Here is a 19,388-nt window from a genome sequence, read left to right as displayed (position 1 = left end):
TTTGCCTCACATTCAAAATCTAAATTTAGGCTGTAAGAATAATATGAAAATGAACTTTAATGATAAATTTTCGAATACAAGATCTGAGACATTGGAGAAACCTAATTGTTGAGCAATTTGATTCCAACTTTGCTCCTGAACTGTAACAGATGATTTTCATTATTTGATAATGGATCAGTCGATATGGTTATGAATCTGCAACGATTGACGTATCAGAAGCAAAGAATCGAACAACTAATGTACAAAGCAAGTTCAACTCATTTTCTCTACTAACCTCTCTAGGGAATTAGTATGACATTTCAAATTTGAAGCTTCTCCAGATCTCAATCTCTAATCGAATTCCCACTCGAGGTCGATGTTAGGATTGAGGATAGCTAGAATCTGTTAAAAACAGCTTCAGATAATTCTCAATGCAAATTTTTTATCTTTTAATTTCTAAAGACGGATCACATGACATCTCTAGCGCTTGCAGCATCAGTCATTCTTCTCTGTTCACTTCTAAGAGAGAGAGATTTACTTTTTTTATACGGTATAACAGCGTGTTCGTTTTAGTCCCACATCGATGAACTGCCGAAGATGACAAAGAAAACAAGCTTATAAATAAGGGAAGGCTGTGCTTGATGAACATACTTACCTGAACAGGGTCAATGGCTGATCAACAAGGGTCATGGCCTATGTTGGTGACCTCCATTGTACTTGGGAGGGGTGCCCGCCTAACATCTCCCCAAGTGGGAGAGTGTACGTCATAAATTGTGGCAGCGGTAGCGGAGTACGCGTTCACGCAGCCCCTAGCCAATTTTAATCATTGAAGTGTAAAATTTTGTCATTGTAATTCAATGTTCCTCATAGATTCTTTCGATCGAGATGTATGGTCCACGGATTATGAATAAGATTGATGGATAAAAGGCTAAATTCATTCTTGCAAATGAGTCCTTCCTTTTTTTATGTCCTTATCAAGATCCAGTAATTCGGAACAATTTGAAAGCCTATTGCCACCAATTCTAACTTGGGTAAAATTTGTCTTGTTTCATGTTCTAAATAATTTAATAAGTCCAAATAATAAATTGTAACTAATTCATTCTTACAAATAGTTTCCGAATTTTTATTCTTATCAAATAGTAATTCCCAATAACTATTGCCAAATTCTAACAAAATTCTGCTCCTCGTTGCAAGTAGTGGTCTTGAGTGGTAGGTTGCCTACTAGTTGTAGATTCATTAAGGTAAAACTAGAGACAATATGCTCTGTGTGGGAGTGGTGGCTACTAGTTGTAGATTCATTAATTGGATGAATTTTGCATGTGGGGTATTAACTTTCAAGTTCAACTATTCAAAAAATATTTCCCTTTCGTCTTCGGTGGTAACCACCACTGTCGCTTGCGTGATTTCCTAAGCATCCTCCCACGTTGCCGATGATGCTACCATTACCGATTGGCTAGGCGGCACATTTAGTAGGGGTGATACAAGACCTTTAAGCTTTGTAGAGCCGGCACCAGTAACTATAGCATCATTGGCAACCCTGGAGGATGCCAAGGAACTCACGCCAACGATGGTGGTGGTTACCGAAGACAAAAGGGATTGGAATGAAAAGAAAAACCGGCTTCAATTAAGTTCGATTCATAGGTTTGGGTTAGCCCATAAAACTAACTATAGATTCACTTATTTTCTCTCTTTTTTGGTAAAAAAAAAGTAAACTTCATTATATAAATTGTTCAAGCCAAGAAACCTAGATAATAACAAAGAGAAATTAATCATGAACATTGGTGGAGTATGCCACCAAGACCTAGAAAGAGTCAAACACCGAGCTCCTTTGGCCAGAAAATCAACCAAGAGATTGGATCAAGGGAAGACTGAAAACCTCTTAAAGCTAAAACCGTTAGCTTGGCAAACAATTTGAGTTAATCCTCAGATTTAAAATTCCCAAAAAGTATCCTAAAGTCAAGCTAGCTGTCCCTGACAGCTTCAAGTTCCATAACTGTTGCCGATAAACAATATCCCTCTTTACATTTAAGCTGTAGATTCATTTAAATGGATGAATTTTGTGTAGCTTTTAATTTGTCGGGGTCGCTTCGCGGCTGGCTGGCTTTGGTTGGCTTTGGCTTTGGCTTTGGCTGGCTTCTTTTTCCCTTTCGGTCTTAAAGAAACTAGTGTCTCCACAAAAGTAGCAAAGGAACAGAAATAGGGTCTTTCGCTGCAACAACGTTGACTACTCTTCATTTTTGTAATCTTTTGGGTCTCTGTATTGCACAAAATAGGCTTTGTATGATGCTGTGATGTACCAACCATCAACAAAATTTCATGACCGTCCTTGAAAAACCCTCTAGAAGATGCGAAGATCATGTTTATGGTTTCAGGCAAACGAAATTTCATCTTAAAAACTTTGGTCCAGGATTCCCTCACTCCATACTCTTTCATTACCCATAACTCGATCGAATCCCCTCTCATTCCCTTTAGGAGGCTAGTAGATACAGTGAGATACCCTCCTAGATACCCAAGGCAAAGCCACATGCCTGGCTGATAGAAAGGCAACCGCGGCATCTCTTGGAACACTTCTTCGTGTAAATCAAAAGACACCATTACATAAAGGCCCATGTCATCATCGTCTTCATGATCTTCACTTGCTCTAAAGGCCAGCCAATGAACAAATCCACCCACACAAATGGATGTTTTATAACCTGGAATCATAATCCCATAAGGAAAAGGATGACAAATGTGTCTCCACTCCTGAGAGTCATCACTCACTGTATATACCGTGACCGATGCCGATACTGTATCGTCATGCCGGTCAATCTCACTAATCCTCACCACTTTATATTCCTTGGTTATCGGATCAAGGCCCAACCCGTAGAATTTGGAACGGCTGGAAGTTCTTTCCTTTTGTTGTGGAAGTAAAAGGAATTCTCTGGTTGCTGGATTGAATAACCCTACGCTCAAGTCATAACTGATGGGTGACTTTCTAAAGCTTAAGCACACCAAGCCATCGTATGAGGCTTCCAACCTAACAAATTGGAATCCCAATTCCTTGACGAGTAACTGATGACGATGATGATGGTGATGTTGTTCTTCTCCTAATTCTCCTTTCATCTGATCAGTACTAGTTGTACTAGTAGTAGTGCTGAAACAAGATTCAATCTTTGAGGAGTAGAGGGAACCGAGGTTTTCCTCAAGCATGTGAGTTGGGTATGGGTTTTTCTCAGTTGATCGCTTCATGTGCTTAACAATGAAACTAGCATCAGTAAATAAACTTTTCCATGGTTTGGATACACACCTGAATCGCATCAAGGACTTCACTGGTAGTCTCGAAAGGATCTCTTCCGTTACTTCTGTTGGCAGTTCTGACGACGAGATTTCTTCCATTTATCTATCGCTCCTCCTCCTCGATCGAGTTTAATTTTCTTAATGGACGACGACCTAAGGAACTAGATCGATTTTGAGAAGATTTTCTCACACCCCAAATTCTGGGTTGCGATTTAATTGTATTTATAAATATTGCATAAGGATTTCAAAAAGATACGATAATTACAATTTGAATTTGAATTTGAGTTTGACATGGATTACACTTCCTGAATAAAACAAGTGAGAAACAAAAACTTTCCTGAATAAGTCTAACGAGGGATCGGTCTCCTATATGGATGGGAAGAGAGTTATCTATATATTCACGTCTTTCTTTTCTGTGAACTGCTTCCTCTTCCTTTTTTATTCTCATCATCTTACAGTGATCAGATCCTCACTCCAAGAGTCCACATCCAAGAGAGTACACCCTGCTTTAGTGCTAAAACTACAGTTTACCCACTACAAAATTAATAAGGTTGCTCATAATTTTTTATGTGAACAACCATAATGTCCTTAGGAATAGTATAATGACTGGATTACCTTTTCATACACAACTCTTATATGACAATTTTCTTCGTACACCTCACCAAAAACCACAACACCCCCTCCCCCTGCTGTAATAAACCAGAGTTTGAGTGAGAGACAAACTCTATAGTTTAAAGTTTGAATTATATTTCACTTGGTTACTTAAGAGTTGGTATTCTGTTTAAGTTTGTTTCCCTGTATATCTCAACTTCCTATTCATGTAATTGATTACACTATAAATACAATACTCAAGCTAATATGATGTCTTGAGCATTCAAAACCAAATATTAAAATTCTTTCATGGTTTCATAGCCACTGATCCTAAAACCCTGCAATTTGTTTTTCTTCCCTTTCAATCTTCTCAATGGCAGTAGTTTCCTCGTGGAAACCATAATGGCATCGTATAAACAAAGCTAGATAATCTATGGGAGATGCCAATTATGATTTCCACGGGCATCCACAACTTCAACAGCCTCAACAATAGGCATGCCTCCCCCATAGCAACAGATCCAACCAGCTGCAATGTTATGGTTGTGATTTAATTGAGATTAAGAGAGTTTTTACTGTTCTGATTCATGGTTGCTACTTCCTATATACTTTTCCTAGCACAAATTTCACTTTGGAAAAGCCACTCTCTAGCGAACCTCATGAGAATTTCTCTTAGAGAACCAGATTTTTGCAAAACACTAATTCCATTGCTAAGCTCGAAAGATAACCTTAGGAAAAGAGATGAAAAATAACGCATCACTCGGGCCTTAAATTTGGTAACAAGAAAAATTAAAGGAGCCATCGATGAAATCCCCACAAACCCTTCATTCATTCCCCAGGCATGGACATCGAAAAGCTTGCTCTGAATAGGATTTCTTCCTTACCCGTGCGAGACTACAAGAAATTAGAATGCAAGTGTTGGATGCAATTCAGAACCCTTTTTCTGGTAAACCATAATTTTGAGTTTTGATCTAGAGCGTACTGTAGGATTCTGGGATCAACATTCACCGTGATTCCGTTTTTAAATCCTGAGCTAGACCCCTCTAACATAAACTGAAAAAGCTTGTATCTGATCAGCCAATACATTCCTCTTTGTTACACCAACACAGTATAAGCGGTAAAGAAACAGACAAGGTAAATCCAACCCAGGCAAAACTGGAACTGGTCCAGATCTTTATTTACTTTACTGGGAGCTTCATCCAGTTAAGTGAGGCTACAGATGACCGAAGCCACCACCTTCACACCCAAGTAGTGTAAACAAGTTAATATGCCAGTTTATTAGCTCATAAGTTCGAACAGAAATGACCTATACAGATTGGTTGAGTCGGTTTTTTCCCTCTTTATGGACAATAGCTTCTAATATAAGAACGAAATGAGAGTTCTTAAGCTAACTACTTCCATCTCTAAATAAGATCACATTGCTCTCTCTTATCCCCTTCCCTGCATTAAGAACCAGATACATCAACCGATACACACCATTAACCGTGGACCTGTCGCGCGCCAATCTATAACTCAATAACCGCGATACCATAGAAACTCATAAGTCATCATCAAAAATCGTGGAAAGTAGTAGCCCCTCTACAAACTTGCATTTCCTGACCTTCTCGGCTTGTTCCTTGTCTGATAGGGGCGGTGATGACTGAACACTCCTGTAAAAAGGGAAATTACTATCAAATCCAGATCAATAAGATTGACAGAATAGCAAGCACTTAAGAGAGCAGCAAGCATATCTTGGTTAAAAAGAAAAAAACAAAGCGGAGCACACCAGCAAATGAGTTACCATTCGTTACAGAGCAAGCAAGGACAAAGTAGAAGCACTAGAGGGCGGGGTGGGGTGGGGTGGGGTGGGGAGGGAAGGGTTTGACACTAAAACAGTTGCTCCAAGAAAGACGTCTTGGTGAAAAACAACCAGATTTGATATGGGAAAGTTGGTTCCATCACTTATAATGGGGAGTGCAGTTCGTGCACCCCATTTCTACAACATGCTGTACCAGCACAACAAATCAAAACCACCAAATCAGAATGGATAACATCAACTCATCAAGAGTAAAAAATTAGGCATCTGATTTCAATTAGATAAGCAATCATGGCGAGGCATCACAAATTTCCCTTCAATATCCCCCCACCCTAAAATTAAGAAAAAGGATGCTAAAACACCGACACCTCCTCCCCCACGCCCACCCTCTAGAAGAGAAAGAAAGAAAAAGAACACCATACAGAGGAACGAGTACAACTACAAACACAAGATAGGCTGCAGCCCATAAAGATTCCAAGTGGAAGAGGACACTGCATGATGCTATGACCCAAACTATCAAAAGAACTGCTCAAAGAATGTGTTTCCACTTTCCGCAGACCCATTCCGTTTACTTTATTTTAAGCATAATGCAGATCCAATTGATGTATCTGCATGTCTCCCTGACATAAACCAAATTCTAGGGTTTAGCTTGTAGGGTGTTGCCCTCACTCTAGGATCCTCTCTCAGGGAGCCAGCCGTCTTCTAGGGCTGTAGGTGCCTTAAATTGAAGGATTATTGAAGGGATTAGTGTTTGCAAAGGTTACGGATAGGCATAGGATTGAGGAAATTTGGCTTTTCAGGATTAAGATAATGATGGTAATTGCAGTTTCAGGTCTGGTGACAAGTATAGGTTTAGGTTTTAGGGGATTTAAGGCTGAGTAGGAGGGCTTTACTGCTGCACTGTCATTCCAGAACCGATAATAGAAATTTGGGTTGGGAAGTTGATGCCTAAGGGTTTCAGTTGGCTCAGGATAAGGGCAGACGTTTCTATTTTTGTAATTTCAGGCTAATTCTAAGACGTTTCAGTCAGTCCTAGTTGAGATTTAGGTTATGTTTGAAGAGTCCTACGGGGTTGGGGTTCTTGGAATGGGCTGGGGTCGGCATCAAGTGTGGTTAAGGGGTTGGGGAAGCTAACCCTAAAAGGGTAGGGTGATTGGAGTTGGGGTTGGAGAGAGATGTGTGTTCTAATGGGACTAGGGTTTAGGGTTTCAAGAGTTGAAGATGAATTGCAGAAATTTTAGAACCTAACGGATGAAGGGCATTTGATGGAGCTAAATGTAGGACAGGGGAAGGGGAAGGGTGTGATCCTATAGGAGAAGAAGCAGCAAGTACTTTAGGGAATATAGGCTTAAAGGAGGACAGGGTATGCTGCTGAGCGGGAGCAGCTTGCAGGGTAGGTTAGGAGACAGGAGAGAGGATTAGGAAGGGGCTGGGGTGTTGTTTACTTACTAGGCGATTGAACAAGACTGCTAGAGTTGTTGAATTGCTGCTGGAGTTAAGGGAAGACTGCTGTAGCTTGAAGACAATGGTTGAAGAACACCTCACAAAGCTGCCGCAGAGCTCCCACGGAAGCCCACGACTTGTATCCCCCAAACTCTCAATTTTATTAATCAATTCAACAACTTGTGTTTACAAAGAATGGAAGCTTTATTTATAGCCTCAAAAGAAACAAACTAAGACTCAGACGATTGACTTCCACCTGACTTTCTAATTCTAATTAGGACTCTGACTTGACTAACAACTTCTCCCATAAACAAGGACTTTATCCTAACTTACTCTAGAGAGATCCAATTAAGATTCTAAGAGTAGATATGGAGTCCTAATAAAAAGGACTCAAACTAGAGAATTCCAAAACAACTAGGAATCACACCCAGACAAGGACTCTTCAATAAAGCACAAGATAATGATCCAAATAAAAAGATAAATAAAAACAGATCTAGGGTCTTGATAACTAACTAGACTCGATGGGACCGGACACCACGAATTCTTAGCACATCTACAACACCAAAGGAAGATCAATCATTCTATGCTTGTCTTATGAACTTGAGTTATGACTTAAATACAACTTCTAATGGTTGTATAATTGTATTATTCAATTCTCTTGTGACACTCAAATGGATGGAATTTTGATGAAATTTAAGTTATTTGATGTATTTGATACACTTGTTTTTCATTTATATGCCTTAAAGGTTCTATGCTAGATGTATAACCTTGCGTTCTCCAATCCTAAAGCATTTCAGTTTCACACTTAGGATACATTTAGAACTCATATTTAGGGTTGTTTTCTCACAAATCTAAGGCCACCAACATATTCAGAAGGCCTAAACTAGATTATCTACCAAGTTTGAGCCCTAAAACCCACCGAGATGGGCAATCGAGTTGGCCCAAAAAAAAAAGAACATATATCTTGACCGAGATCTCGGTTTTTGGAAGGGGCAAGATCTCGCCCGAGAGCGGGATCTTGAACCATGAATGGCGCAACCGAAACTTTGATACCAATCATGGCCTTAGTCTTTCACTAAGCCAACTGCACCACTTAGCACCCAACTAGTACTAAGTTAACCTTCAACACCTTAACAGAGTGAGGAGAGAATTGGAAGAGTTTTTGAGAGAATGAAGTTTTCTATTGCTTGAGAACACGCACGCTTTGGGCTCAATTGCTTGATGCCTCTACACAATGCGGCCCTCCTATTTATAGCTTTCTACTATACAATGAATGCTAATGATATGTACAAGTGTGATCCATCCAACGGTGGAGAACTTTCTAGGTCTTAGATACTTTTGGAAAGAATTTTAGAAGCTAGATCTTTCTAGTCTTCCCCTTAGTGCTAGGATCTTCTAGATAATGGGCTAGTCTTACCCCAACAAGAATTTTCTCGAACTAGGCCAAAGTGGCCCTTATAAACTACGCCAATGACCCTAAATTTGGGCGGGCTGTGACATATCACTAAAAACTAAAAAGTATGGTACTTCGAGCATTCAAATTTACAAAGTCTACAACTAGTGATGCAAACCTCCCACCAATTTAGCTATTTTTTTCCAAAGAATTAGCCCAATGTTGGGATATATAGTTGTTGGGCTTTTGATGCCTTGAGTTTAAGTTCTAACAGGCCTCTTCATAGGCCCCCAAAGCAGGAACAAAGCTGCATAGGAATTTTATTTTATTTTTTGGGGGGGGGGGGGTGGGGGGGTGAAATCCAGAGTCACAAATCATACAAGTTTCCTGAGTACTAAGGATACTTAGGAATTCCAAAGTGCTCATGTAATGTATTCTCTTCATCAATAAAATTTTGATTTTGATATGGTAAGAGCTTTACTCCAACCTCCTTAAGTTCTTTTTATATCTTTAGGGGAACCCAAGTAAGGTAAAAATGTAAAGTTTGGCATGTCTTTTCCTTTTATTTTTTTATTTTGTAGAGGAAGGATTTGCAGTGGCATGTCTACAGTTGTGCCTCTACCAGTTGTGCCTCTACCATTTCCTAAGCCCCTCTACAAATTTGTTGCATATGTACAGGGCATTTCTACATCATGCATCTATACAAAAAGAAAGCCAAAACAAAAATTGTCGGCTTGTTCCTTTGCGTACCCCCAAACAAATTTTCCAGCTAAACCCCTCTAAAAATGGTATCCATCCACAATGAGAACTTGGAAGAACTCAAACACACTTAATCTATCAATTTGGAAAGGCCAATAATCTTGCTATTTAATGTTGATCGCATTTAAGATTCTATTGATTTCAAAACAGAGAACTATTCCCATACAAGCTCTTAAAAGCTCACGAAAGCTCTTAAAATGTAACTTCAATTTCTTTCTAAATATATACATATATATATATATATGACCACCACCACCACCACCCCAGCAGCTAGGGTTGGATTACATTTCTTTTAGCCTCCAATGCGGAAGGTCTTCTAACTTGTTTCTAATCAATTAGTCAAACTCCCAGAAGAAGTCAAACTCCCAGAAGATAGCAAATCTCTATAGGTCTAGCTATCTAATAGCTATTAGTTAGGAGTTCTATTTCTATTTGAAGTTGAGTTTGTAGGGCTTTAGCCCTCAGCATTGGTAACAACAATAAGGCTGATTATTGATTATTGATTATTGAGCAAATTGCACTGACACCCCAAAATGGAGGCCTTAAAGCACTGACACCCCCACTTTATGTTTAAAAACATAGAGACCCCAAAATTGAATTTTCATTGGATACATTAGTCCAATTTGACACTGAAAACTATTAAGTCACTATTTATTATAGACATTTTTGGAATTGAAAGAAAATAAGCAGTGATTTAACGTTTTTCAGTGATAAATTTGCCAATAAAAATCTAATTTTGGGGTGTCTGTGTTTTTTAAACACAAAGTGGGGTGTCATGCTTTAAGGCCTCCATTTTGAGGTGCTGGTGCAATTTGCTCTTGATTATTAAACATTGTTTGCAATTAGCTTTGAGCTGCTACCTTCACCACCGTGGAAGCATGCTGGTGAGTAATATCTTAATGCTAAGCCTAATCTAGGGAGTCATATCCAAATTAATTACATTCTATCATCTTCCTCTCATACCAGATTAATTTACCTTCTATCATCTTCACTGGATCCATTGCTGGAGCCTTTCAAACCAGAGTTACACTATCACAATCCAGCCCTCTGTCCAACAACTAAACCTCCATTCAACCTACAATTTTCTTCCAACACTTCCGCCTAGTAGTTTTGCCCACTGCCACAAAAGCTAGCCCCTATCTTCATTCTAATGAAGCCCAAAAGGACGCCCCTAAGCAAGTACGGAAATCTCGGTTTCAAGGTTGGCCAACCATCCTTGAAAAACAGACGAGGTCGAAATTTTGACCATCTCACTCAAAACTTGGAAATTTTCCAGGACATGTTGATCCTTGGTTTCGACCCTGTTTTCAAGGGGTTTTTTTTTAAATAATCTGGGTTATTGCATACAACCTATTTAAAGCATAAAGAACACAATGGCAAAGGAATTTTGGTTTAAAAAAAAAAAAAAAGAAGAAGAACCAATGAAGAGTTACCATTCAAGTGTTAGTATACGTGAGAGGTTCCAACAAATACAAAGTCTCGTAAAATTGAACAAATTGTATTCAACGGTTTAATGTTTCGTACAGAATTACAAATACAATACCCACAAAGTAAATAACCAAAAAGAAACTCCCAACAAACATCTTCACTCAATTCCAAGTTGAGTTCCTTAGTGGATCCATCCCACGAGATGTGTAGTACTCATAAGATCTGATCCATTGCTCTAAATACTGGACAAAAGTGTCCCATGTCTTGATCTTGGAATACTTGTTCAGGTAGTCCAACACTATCCTTCTATAGATGGCATCATCAACCTAAGCTAGAAATCCCAACCAAGGGAATGTGTTATCAAGAAATGGACTATAAGAGAATGACGGCTAAATTGGCCCAACTGGATGTCAATGTGTCATAGATATCCAAAGATGGAGTCTACAAATGATGCACCTAATCCATCCCCACACCCATAAGCAGACATACTACTGGAATGAACAGATGGCCCCCCATACCCCAACCCAATAACTCCACCATATCCATACTCATAACCCCTGAATGCTCCAACACATCCATTACCCCCATACCACCATAGACATATCCATAACTCCACCATATGCACCACCATTTGGGAGTTTTGAACAAATCCTACTCTGAATCTCGAAATTCCCAAACAAACAGCAAAAAGGTGAAGAAAGATGAAGGACTGGTGATATTTTAGTGAAAAAATTGCTTGAAAGAGGCAACTAGAGATGGGGGGGTGTTTTGAAATTTCACCTGGAGATAGAGCTCGAGTTCTAGGAAGTCTCACAGAACTTGGGCGATATTTGGGAATTTAAAGGTTGGTTGGGCTGGTCTGGTCACAACTAAGGGCAAGAATTCCGGCCCTCGGATTTCATCTCAGCCTAGGGAAAAAACCAAATTTCGGACTATTCCCATAAGCTCTTTGACCTTTAACTCCTCATTCCCTCAGCCCATAAATGTTACAGAACCACTAATTCTTTATCAGATCTTTGCAAAGATCCAATCTCGGTCCACTAGTCTCTCCCAGCCCAAACACTCTACCCTAACAGCCTAAACAAAAAACCCTTTTAAGCCAACTGTTAGGACTTTGGGAGGAGGCCATGTGGAGGAGAGAGAGAGAATTAGGGTTAGTTTAAGGATAATAAATAGAGGGACAATTGAGTGGAGAGGGATATCGAACGTTTGATGGGAGTTTTCTTGGGCAGCTGTAGGCTGAGGGACACCTCTGGGTGTGGGGGTGACTGGCACCATTAAAACCAGTTTATCAGTGTTATTTCTTGCATTTTAGTATTGATTTTCTAAGATATTAGTAGGGTCTTATCAATTGGAGCAGTTGATAAAACCCTACTATTACCTCCCAAAATCAATACAGAAATACCAGAAAGTAACAAGATAGAACTGATTTAAATGGTGCCAGTCACCCCCACACCCAGAGGTGTCCCTCAGCCTACGGCTGCCCAAGAAAACTCCCATCAAACATTCGATATCCCTCTCCACTCAATTGTCCCTCTATTTATTATCCTTCAACTAACCCTAATTCTCTCTCTCTCCCCCCTCCACATGGCCTCCTCCCAGGGACCTAACACCAACTAAAACCCTGTTTTGTTATGTTATTCACCGAGGGAGGCCCTCTTTTGTTGGTTCCATTCTGGAGATCTTGGCAAATTGGCCATCAATTGAGGCTTCAGCTTCCGCATTAAGTCTCTCAATTTAAATGAAGGAGTTCAATGATTTAGTAGCAGTCTCTCACATCAGAGTTTTGTTGAAGTTCAACAGAATCATATCAGCAATTGGCAAAGATGGAAACCATGGAGCTTCTGTAATCATAAAAAGATTACCAATCCAGAATATACACGCAAAAAAAAATGAACTAAAGATTCATCAACCAATCAAAGGGGAGGAAAACACTGGCAAAGAGGATGACTACAACAGTGCATGGTTCATCTTCCCCAAAAAACAACTTTTTTTTTTTTTTTTTGGGGGGGGGGGGGGGGGGGTAGCTCAGTGGTTAATATGGTAGAAACTAGAAAACTTCTTCTTAAATATTTAAGTTATGCTGTGAATTTAACAAATCTCATGGACTCCTAGTACCAACAGCAACAGGAAATGCAAATAAAATTTTTGAAATGCAACTAGGAAATTAGAAAAAAGAATAAGCAACTACGAGAATGATGGAAATGAAGATTGGAAGAACACCAGCAAGCAAAGATGGATAACAATCATAGAGGGGAAGGAACACGCAATTCAGATAAACAAATCAAATTTCATCAATCCGCTGAACCGTTGATTAAATGCATGTACCCGCGCCCGGGGGGGGTTCTCATCATATTCTGAAGCCGGGTACAAGATTAACTCAAATTCCAACTCCTGCTTTCTGGCTAATAAGTATTAAAGAACAACAATAAATTTAATAGACCGTAGCACAAGTTTGGCCCTGGTTCTTCTTAACCTTAGTTATGTTTGTGTCAGCCATTGAATCATTATTCCACCACTCCTCTACCCATCAAATGTCAACTTACCACGCCCTTGGACAGCCACTGTTGCATCCCTTGCCTTCTTCCAACACGTATGGCACACAATGGCACAAGAGGAGAGGTCTAGGTTTTAGGAGAGCAAAGCTTTCAGTATACCATGCTTACTTTATTTAGTTTCCTAAAATACAAAAGAATATCCATAATCCAATATGCACAAGTTCCTATTCATTGTCTTGTAGGACATCGAATGACTGAACCAACCTCCACATCAAGCACATCTCTATCAAAGAAGCTGAATATCTATTTCTTCATATCACAATTTCTTGTTAACCCATTAAAATCCTTCAAATGAATAGATGGTAGTGCAGGGAATAATCTCATGTGACATTGAATTATCTCATACCTCAGTTGGGCGGTTGGGACTTCCCTCCTAATAGCAAGATGTTGTGCTAATTACTTCAAAATGATATTGGGCCAGGGAATTGCGTCCTCATAAGAGTAGGGTGGTGTGCCCCTATGCATGTATCCTAACTGCCACATGCTGGTGACCCATTGGTTATGTCACATGCAGATCCATGCATGTGTGAGCTTACACAAATGGGGTGATGCTGATATATACCTGTGTTGCTCTTGCCTAACAGCTCGGGCTGTTGGGAAAAGTAGATTTAACATGGTACCAGAGGATCAAAGTTATTGAGGAAGCTACATTATGTGCCACACCACCAAAAAGATGGGTCACACATGCCCATGTGGACTGCCACACAAAGGAAAGGCACCACATGAGGGGCAAATACTTACAATAATCCCACACATGGTACATTATGTAAGAGAGATTTCGCCGAAAAATCGGCTATTTATCGCCAAACCAGCAAAAATGAAGATTGTTCTGCCGACGGTATGAGTTCGGCTGCCCCTGGTGCTGTTGGATGCCAAAACTGAGTGTTTCTACCGGCGGAGGGCCGGCCCAACAAAACGCCGCAAAAAAAAAGGGCCATGACGATGATGTCGGGCGAGGGCATCAGTCCGATCCGACTCCCATTGACGCAGGGCAAGCCGGGAACCCGCATCCCCCCTCCCCCTCCCCCTCTCTCTCTCTCTCTCTCTCTCTCTCTCTCTCTCTCTCTCTCCTCTCCACGCCCTCTAATCTCTCTCCTACTCTCAAACTCTCTAGCCTCTGCATTGTCTCTCTCCCATAGTCCCACCGTCAGAGACTTAGAGTCCTTTTCCAACTCTGATGACGGAGACACCTCTGCTGCAAGCCTGCAACTTTGGTCTCTCTCTCTCCCCCTCTGTCTCTCTATATCCTCTAATCTCTCTCCCGCTCTCTGGCCTCTACACCGTCTCTCTCTCTCCCACAATGCCAACTCCCGACTCCCACGGTAGCACCCCTTGATCCCACATTGTCTAGCTCTAGGACTTTAGATGACTTTAGATATCAGTTGGGCCTCTCCATCTTTTAGCTTAAGCTTTTAGGCTGGGTATTTCTCCAAGCATAAGACAAGCAATATGAAACTTTTCCCAAAATCACTTACAGACAAATGGTCTAAATTTTCCCCTAAACTCAACTTAAAAAAATAAAAATTAATTAATTAATTCAAACACATGGAAATAAGATCAACCAAAGACTAACAGGTCTTTAATGGAGGTTGTACATAAGGTTAAGACTAGTATGCTTAAGGTCAACACTCATACAAAATGATGATGTCATTGACACCTACGAATCGCAACTTAATTATACTTTTAAGAGTCATCTGCAACCATGATATATTGATAAAGTCATCTAGGTAATGCAATTATCAAAATGGAAGAATATATAATGTAACAACTGGGTATCAGCTCACCACAAAAGCAGACAGAAAAAACCAATTTGATTAACAGTAGCAGCAGCTAATACCTTTCTAGCATGGTCTCCTCTGAACTTTTCCTGGCAGAGGTTGCTTCAGCTGAAGAATGAGTTTGTACATGCTCAGATTCATCACCAATTGACAGATTGGACATAAATGAGGAGAGCAACGGATCAGGAGCTGTATTAGAGGACGAAACCACACACGAAGAACCTCCAAGAAGGGAGTGTAAATTCCCTTCTCGCAATTCCTTTCTTAATAAAGAAAGGGTTGAATGGGATCCACCTCTTCGGAACCTCCTCTTACGCTGCATGTAGCTTTAGTTGAGGAATTCAGAGCATTAACAAATGAGATTGACCATTTGAAGAAGACATGGGACTGTAACATCTAGCATACAGGTTATAGAGGTATAAAAAGCAGGAATCATCTGTAATAACATACAACTTCACAAAGGAAGAGGGGAGGCAGAGAGAGAGAGAGGTAAAATGTGCTCTTTATATGTACAAGAAATTTCTCAAAAATAGACTAGAAAGAGGACTACAGAAATAAAAAACTATGCAGGATCAGTTTTCTAATACATTAGCTACAAGGATTCCTATATTTAAATAAAGCAGAAAAGTTAGGGGGCCAGGAGACAGACACAAGCCAAGTCCTTGAGGCTGGCATAATCCTGTATCTTAGCTGACTCAATCTTCATAAAACCAATTGAGATTGCCTCCATTCTTTACTCCAACCAAAAGAAAAGGTGATTGACCTTACTTCAACCAACATTGTACATTATGCAAATATAAATGCATTAAACACTTAACTGAGTCATGATGAACTGCAGTATTCATTTCTACACACTTCATGCTAGCAAATAACTAATTTTGATTGCTAAAGATTCTTGATACAGCATTTCCTGATAGTTAACTGAAGTATGTAGAAAAAAGTGTCCTACCTTAGGCTGATCCCAAAACCATTGTATTCATGAAACAATAAAAAATAGTATAAACTGCTCACCCTGACCCAGAGAAAGGGTAGTGTCATCTACTTTGTTCAACAACAACAACAATAACCTTATACCAACTCAATGGGGTGGGCTACATGGATTAAACTTAGGGGTTAAGTAAGAAAGACTAGATAAATAACCACCATAAGTTTATGCATGTATGAAGATAACTAGGAGACCCAGTCAAGGTAGCATTTTAAGAATATCTTTTTATATGGGATCAGCCACATAGTAACCTAGTCTTCCAGACAGCTCTATCAGCACAATTATGGGTGTGTAGTCCTAGTAAATTCATATCCCTACTACTTCAATAGTCAATTTTGCCCACACTACCTCTTTTAGCTCAATCGTGTAGCATCAAATCACTGTTTCTTATAGGTTCCTCTAACAGCCTCCTTTGACATGCCCATACCACCTCAAGCGACATTCTCTTAACTTTCTTGAATTAGTGCAATAACTAAGTCAGATCTAATATAAACATTCCTCACTCCATCTCTCCTATTCTTCCCACACATTGTCCTCAACATCCTCATCACTGCTACGCTTATTTTACTTATCTGGCTCCCTCTTGATTGCCCAACATTCTACCCCATAAATCATAGTGGGTCTGATAAATGTCTTGTAGAATTTTCCTTTAAGCTGAACAGGCATACATTTGTCACATAACACAACCGAAGCACCTCTCTACTTCAACATCCCCTAGCTTGATCCTTCAAGACACATCGTTATCGATATCACTATCATTGTTAATGGTAGAGCCCAAGTGCCTAAAATATTTACTTTGCATTATATCTTGATCCTAAAGTCTCAGAATCTCATTGTTTCTCATAGTTAGACTGAAGTTAGAAATAATATGTTTTGTTTTTGTTATTCTTATTTCAAAAACTTTTGATTTCAAGTTGATCTCCATAGCTCCAACTTTGCAATTAACCCTTTATATTATCATTAACCCCTTTACTTGGTGTAACCCAATTGTCATTACTTTGCCCTTTTGCAATTCTAACATTTGTCACTGTATCCTTAAACTTATCTTCAACTATCTCCATGGAATTACTTGAGCTTCCTCTCTTCCTTAGGATTTGCCAAATGATCTCTCTGGGGACTCTATCATATGCCTTTTCTACCATGTTATCATGGTATGTTTAACTAAATCTGAAACCTCAAATATCATAATGCATTTAACACTGCAATTTTAGGCAGAGATATGGTATGGACAAGCACGACATATAACAACCACCAAAAACTAAATAAAGGAATATGATTAAAAATATCCATTGAACCAAAATCTGCAGCAGCTAACAAAATAAAAAGGATATCTTAAAAAAGTGCCCATGTTGCATAGTTATGTGTGCAACCATGTCCATTCCCACCCTCATCGCACAAACTGGGCATACCTACAAACACGAGAAATTCCCAACTGTGAGAACAGGAAGAAGAGAAAATAAAAAAACACATGCAGATTAAATTAATTCCTAATTTACTTTCGCCAGGTGAAACCCCACTGATTTGAGTTACAACCAAAGACCACCAGCATATAATTCTGCCAACTAAAGGACCATTGAACATATTTAATCTTACCCCACCCAAAGGTCAGAATTTTGTATTTCCTTTTATCTTTGTCCCGGTGATAAATTAACTCATCTAGAATTTTCCCCCTTAAAAAAATTATTCCGTATAAACTAACTTATGTTCCATTCAAACAAATCCACTTAGCTAAAAACTATATGCCTCCCCCATTTCACATAAAAAGAAATCCCGATGCTGTGAGCAATTACAACCTCAACTGAAATTGACTGAGAGTTTTCTGAGAACTCCCCCCCCCCCCCCCCAAATAGCAGAAAATCACAAAGAAATTGATGAATACCCCATTCCTCGACTCAAGCGGATGATCTTCATCGATATGACAGCACAAACCAACGATATCAAAGTCCTCCGAGCAGAACGGGCATGGAAACTCTACCCGTGTATCTTCATCTCCATCATTCTCTTCAAAACCCATGTAAAGATCTACACCAAATGGTCCAATTTTACAAGAAAATCATACAATCGAAACATAAGGCAAAAGTCCTTCAAAAAGTGCCTTTTTTTTCTTCAATGAAACACTTACCAGAACGCGATTGTAGAGCTGCTTGATAACGTTTTGAGGCAGCAGAGAGACGACCACTCCAGGAATCAGGCTCCATAGGTCTGAACTGAAAGATTCAGAATATTTCTTCTAATCCGAACTCTTCTGGGTTTTAATACCGCAAGACTTGCTCAAATGACTCACACCTTAAACTACCATTCGAAGTGAGTAAAGGAGTGAGTCGGTGATCGGAAAACCCGAAAACCCTAATATATAGAACAGGAGAAAAAGGAGAAGAAAGAGAAAGAAAAGCTGTTCTGTGACCTTTTATCTTTGCTTGCTTTTCTTCTAGAAAATAAAGGGAATGAGAAAGCGAATAAATTACTGAGCGTGTGTGTGTGTAAAGTAGCGAACCCACTGATCCTGAGCGGAGTTCCTGAGATTCGTCCTTCGATTTCCCACCGACCTGACCTGACCTTCGTTGTCTTTAGTCTCTCTCTCTCTCTCTCTCTCTCGCTCTTCCTCTTCCTCTTCCTCTTGAGAATGATCAGATTTGAAGGCCCAATCACAATCGAACCAACCTCTGAGGCCTAAAATTTATTGACCACGGACTCCAGGAAATATCGGAAACGCCCCTAACTACCACACTGTTGTACCTTTAATTAATTTTTTTTTTGGTAGAAAGTTCGCTTTAGGTACGGAACAACAATTTTATAACAATTTTATAGTTCCAAATCACCTCTCTGTCGGGGAAGCAGATAAGCTCTTTTACTCATATTTTACGTAAGAGACAGACTAAGAACACACAAAACAATAATCACATTAATTTACAATAAATTAGTATATAACTTTATATAGAAACTGAGTCATTTTTCATAGTGTTATTGAAGTTCTTCTCTGTTTAGTTTTACATAGAATATTGATTAGAAGTTTGTAGCATTCAGTATCAAACTTTCTTTTGAATTGCCTGTTGTCTTTGTGAGTACTAATTGTAGAGTTTTTTTGTATGTAATAATTGCTTTTTAATCAACTGTGGGATTTCTAAGCATTAGAACTCTTTGAAGGTTAAAATAATGAATCGCATTTGTCTTTTGCAAATATTTAACAATTTAACAATTTAACATTAAAAGCAATGAAATAAAACAAAGAAACAAGGCATGGGGATTTATAATAGTTTGGTTCAACTAAATCTACATCCACTTCTTTCTTATACCCCTAGAAGGATTTCACTAATGTGTTCACTTTCAATATGAAGATTGAGGACATAATTGTTGATTCCAGACAAGAGAATGCTATAGAAGCTGTGTTTCCGAGCAAGAGCACCCA

The 19,388-nt window shown here is 39.4% G+C and overlaps 2 protein-coding genes and 1 non-coding gene across 5 annotated transcripts; 1 reads left to right on the top strand and 2 right to left on the bottom strand.

Annotated features, from left to right (window-relative positions):
* Positions 1 to 626: 626 nt before the first annotated feature.
* On the top strand, positions 627 to 792 carry LOC149019576 (U1 spliceosomal RNA). Its single transcript, XR_016173223.1, has one exon. It is a non-coding gene; the product is annotated as a U1 spliceosomal RNA (small nuclear RNA).
* Positions 793 to 2,004: 1,212 nt separating this feature from the next.
* Positions 2,005 to 3,354, bottom strand: LOC149019575 (F-box/kelch-repeat protein At3g23880-like). Its single transcript, XM_089154109.1, has one exon. The coding sequence runs from the start codon at positions 3,352 to 3,354 to the stop codon at positions 2,005 to 2,007; it is 1,350 nt and encodes a 449-aa protein (XP_089010235.1).
* Positions 3,355 to 4,728: 1,374 nt separating this feature from the next.
* Positions 4,729 to 18,618, bottom strand: LOC149019574 (protein DEHYDRATION-INDUCED 19 homolog 3-like). 3 transcript variants are annotated; one of them, XM_089153553.1, is made up of 6 exons: positions 18,387 to 18,618; positions 18,105 to 18,274; positions 17,862 to 18,004; positions 17,314 to 17,391; positions 15,057 to 15,319; positions 4,729 to 5,492 (listed from the first exon to the last, which is right to left on the bottom strand). In XM_089153553.1, exons 2-6 carry the CDS (start codon positions 18,178 to 18,180, stop codon positions 5,381 to 5,383), a joined length of 672 nt encoding a protein of 223 aa, XP_089009679.1. In that variant the 5' UTR covers positions 18,181 to 18,274; positions 18,387 to 18,618; the 3' UTR covers positions 4,729 to 5,380. The 3 variants fall into 3 exon arrangements, with proteins under 3 accessions (XP_089009679.1, XP_089009680.1, XP_089009678.1); XM_089153554.1 differs by having other exon boundaries at positions 18,481 to 18,618; XM_089153552.1 differs by having other exon boundaries at positions 18,105 to 18,618.
* Positions 18,619 to 19,388: the final 770 nt, after the last annotated feature.

This window comes from Hakea prostrata, chromosome 4, assembly GCF_041222555.1.
Source record: "Hakea prostrata isolate BN-2017 chromosome 4, UWA_Hpros_2, whole genome shotgun sequence".
NCBI classification, from domain to species: domain Eukaryota; kingdom Viridiplantae; phylum Streptophyta; class Magnoliopsida; order Proteales; family Proteaceae; genus Hakea; species Hakea prostrata.
Note: the sequence above shows the minus strand (reverse complement) of the source record. Positions and strands in the feature narration are given on the sequence as shown.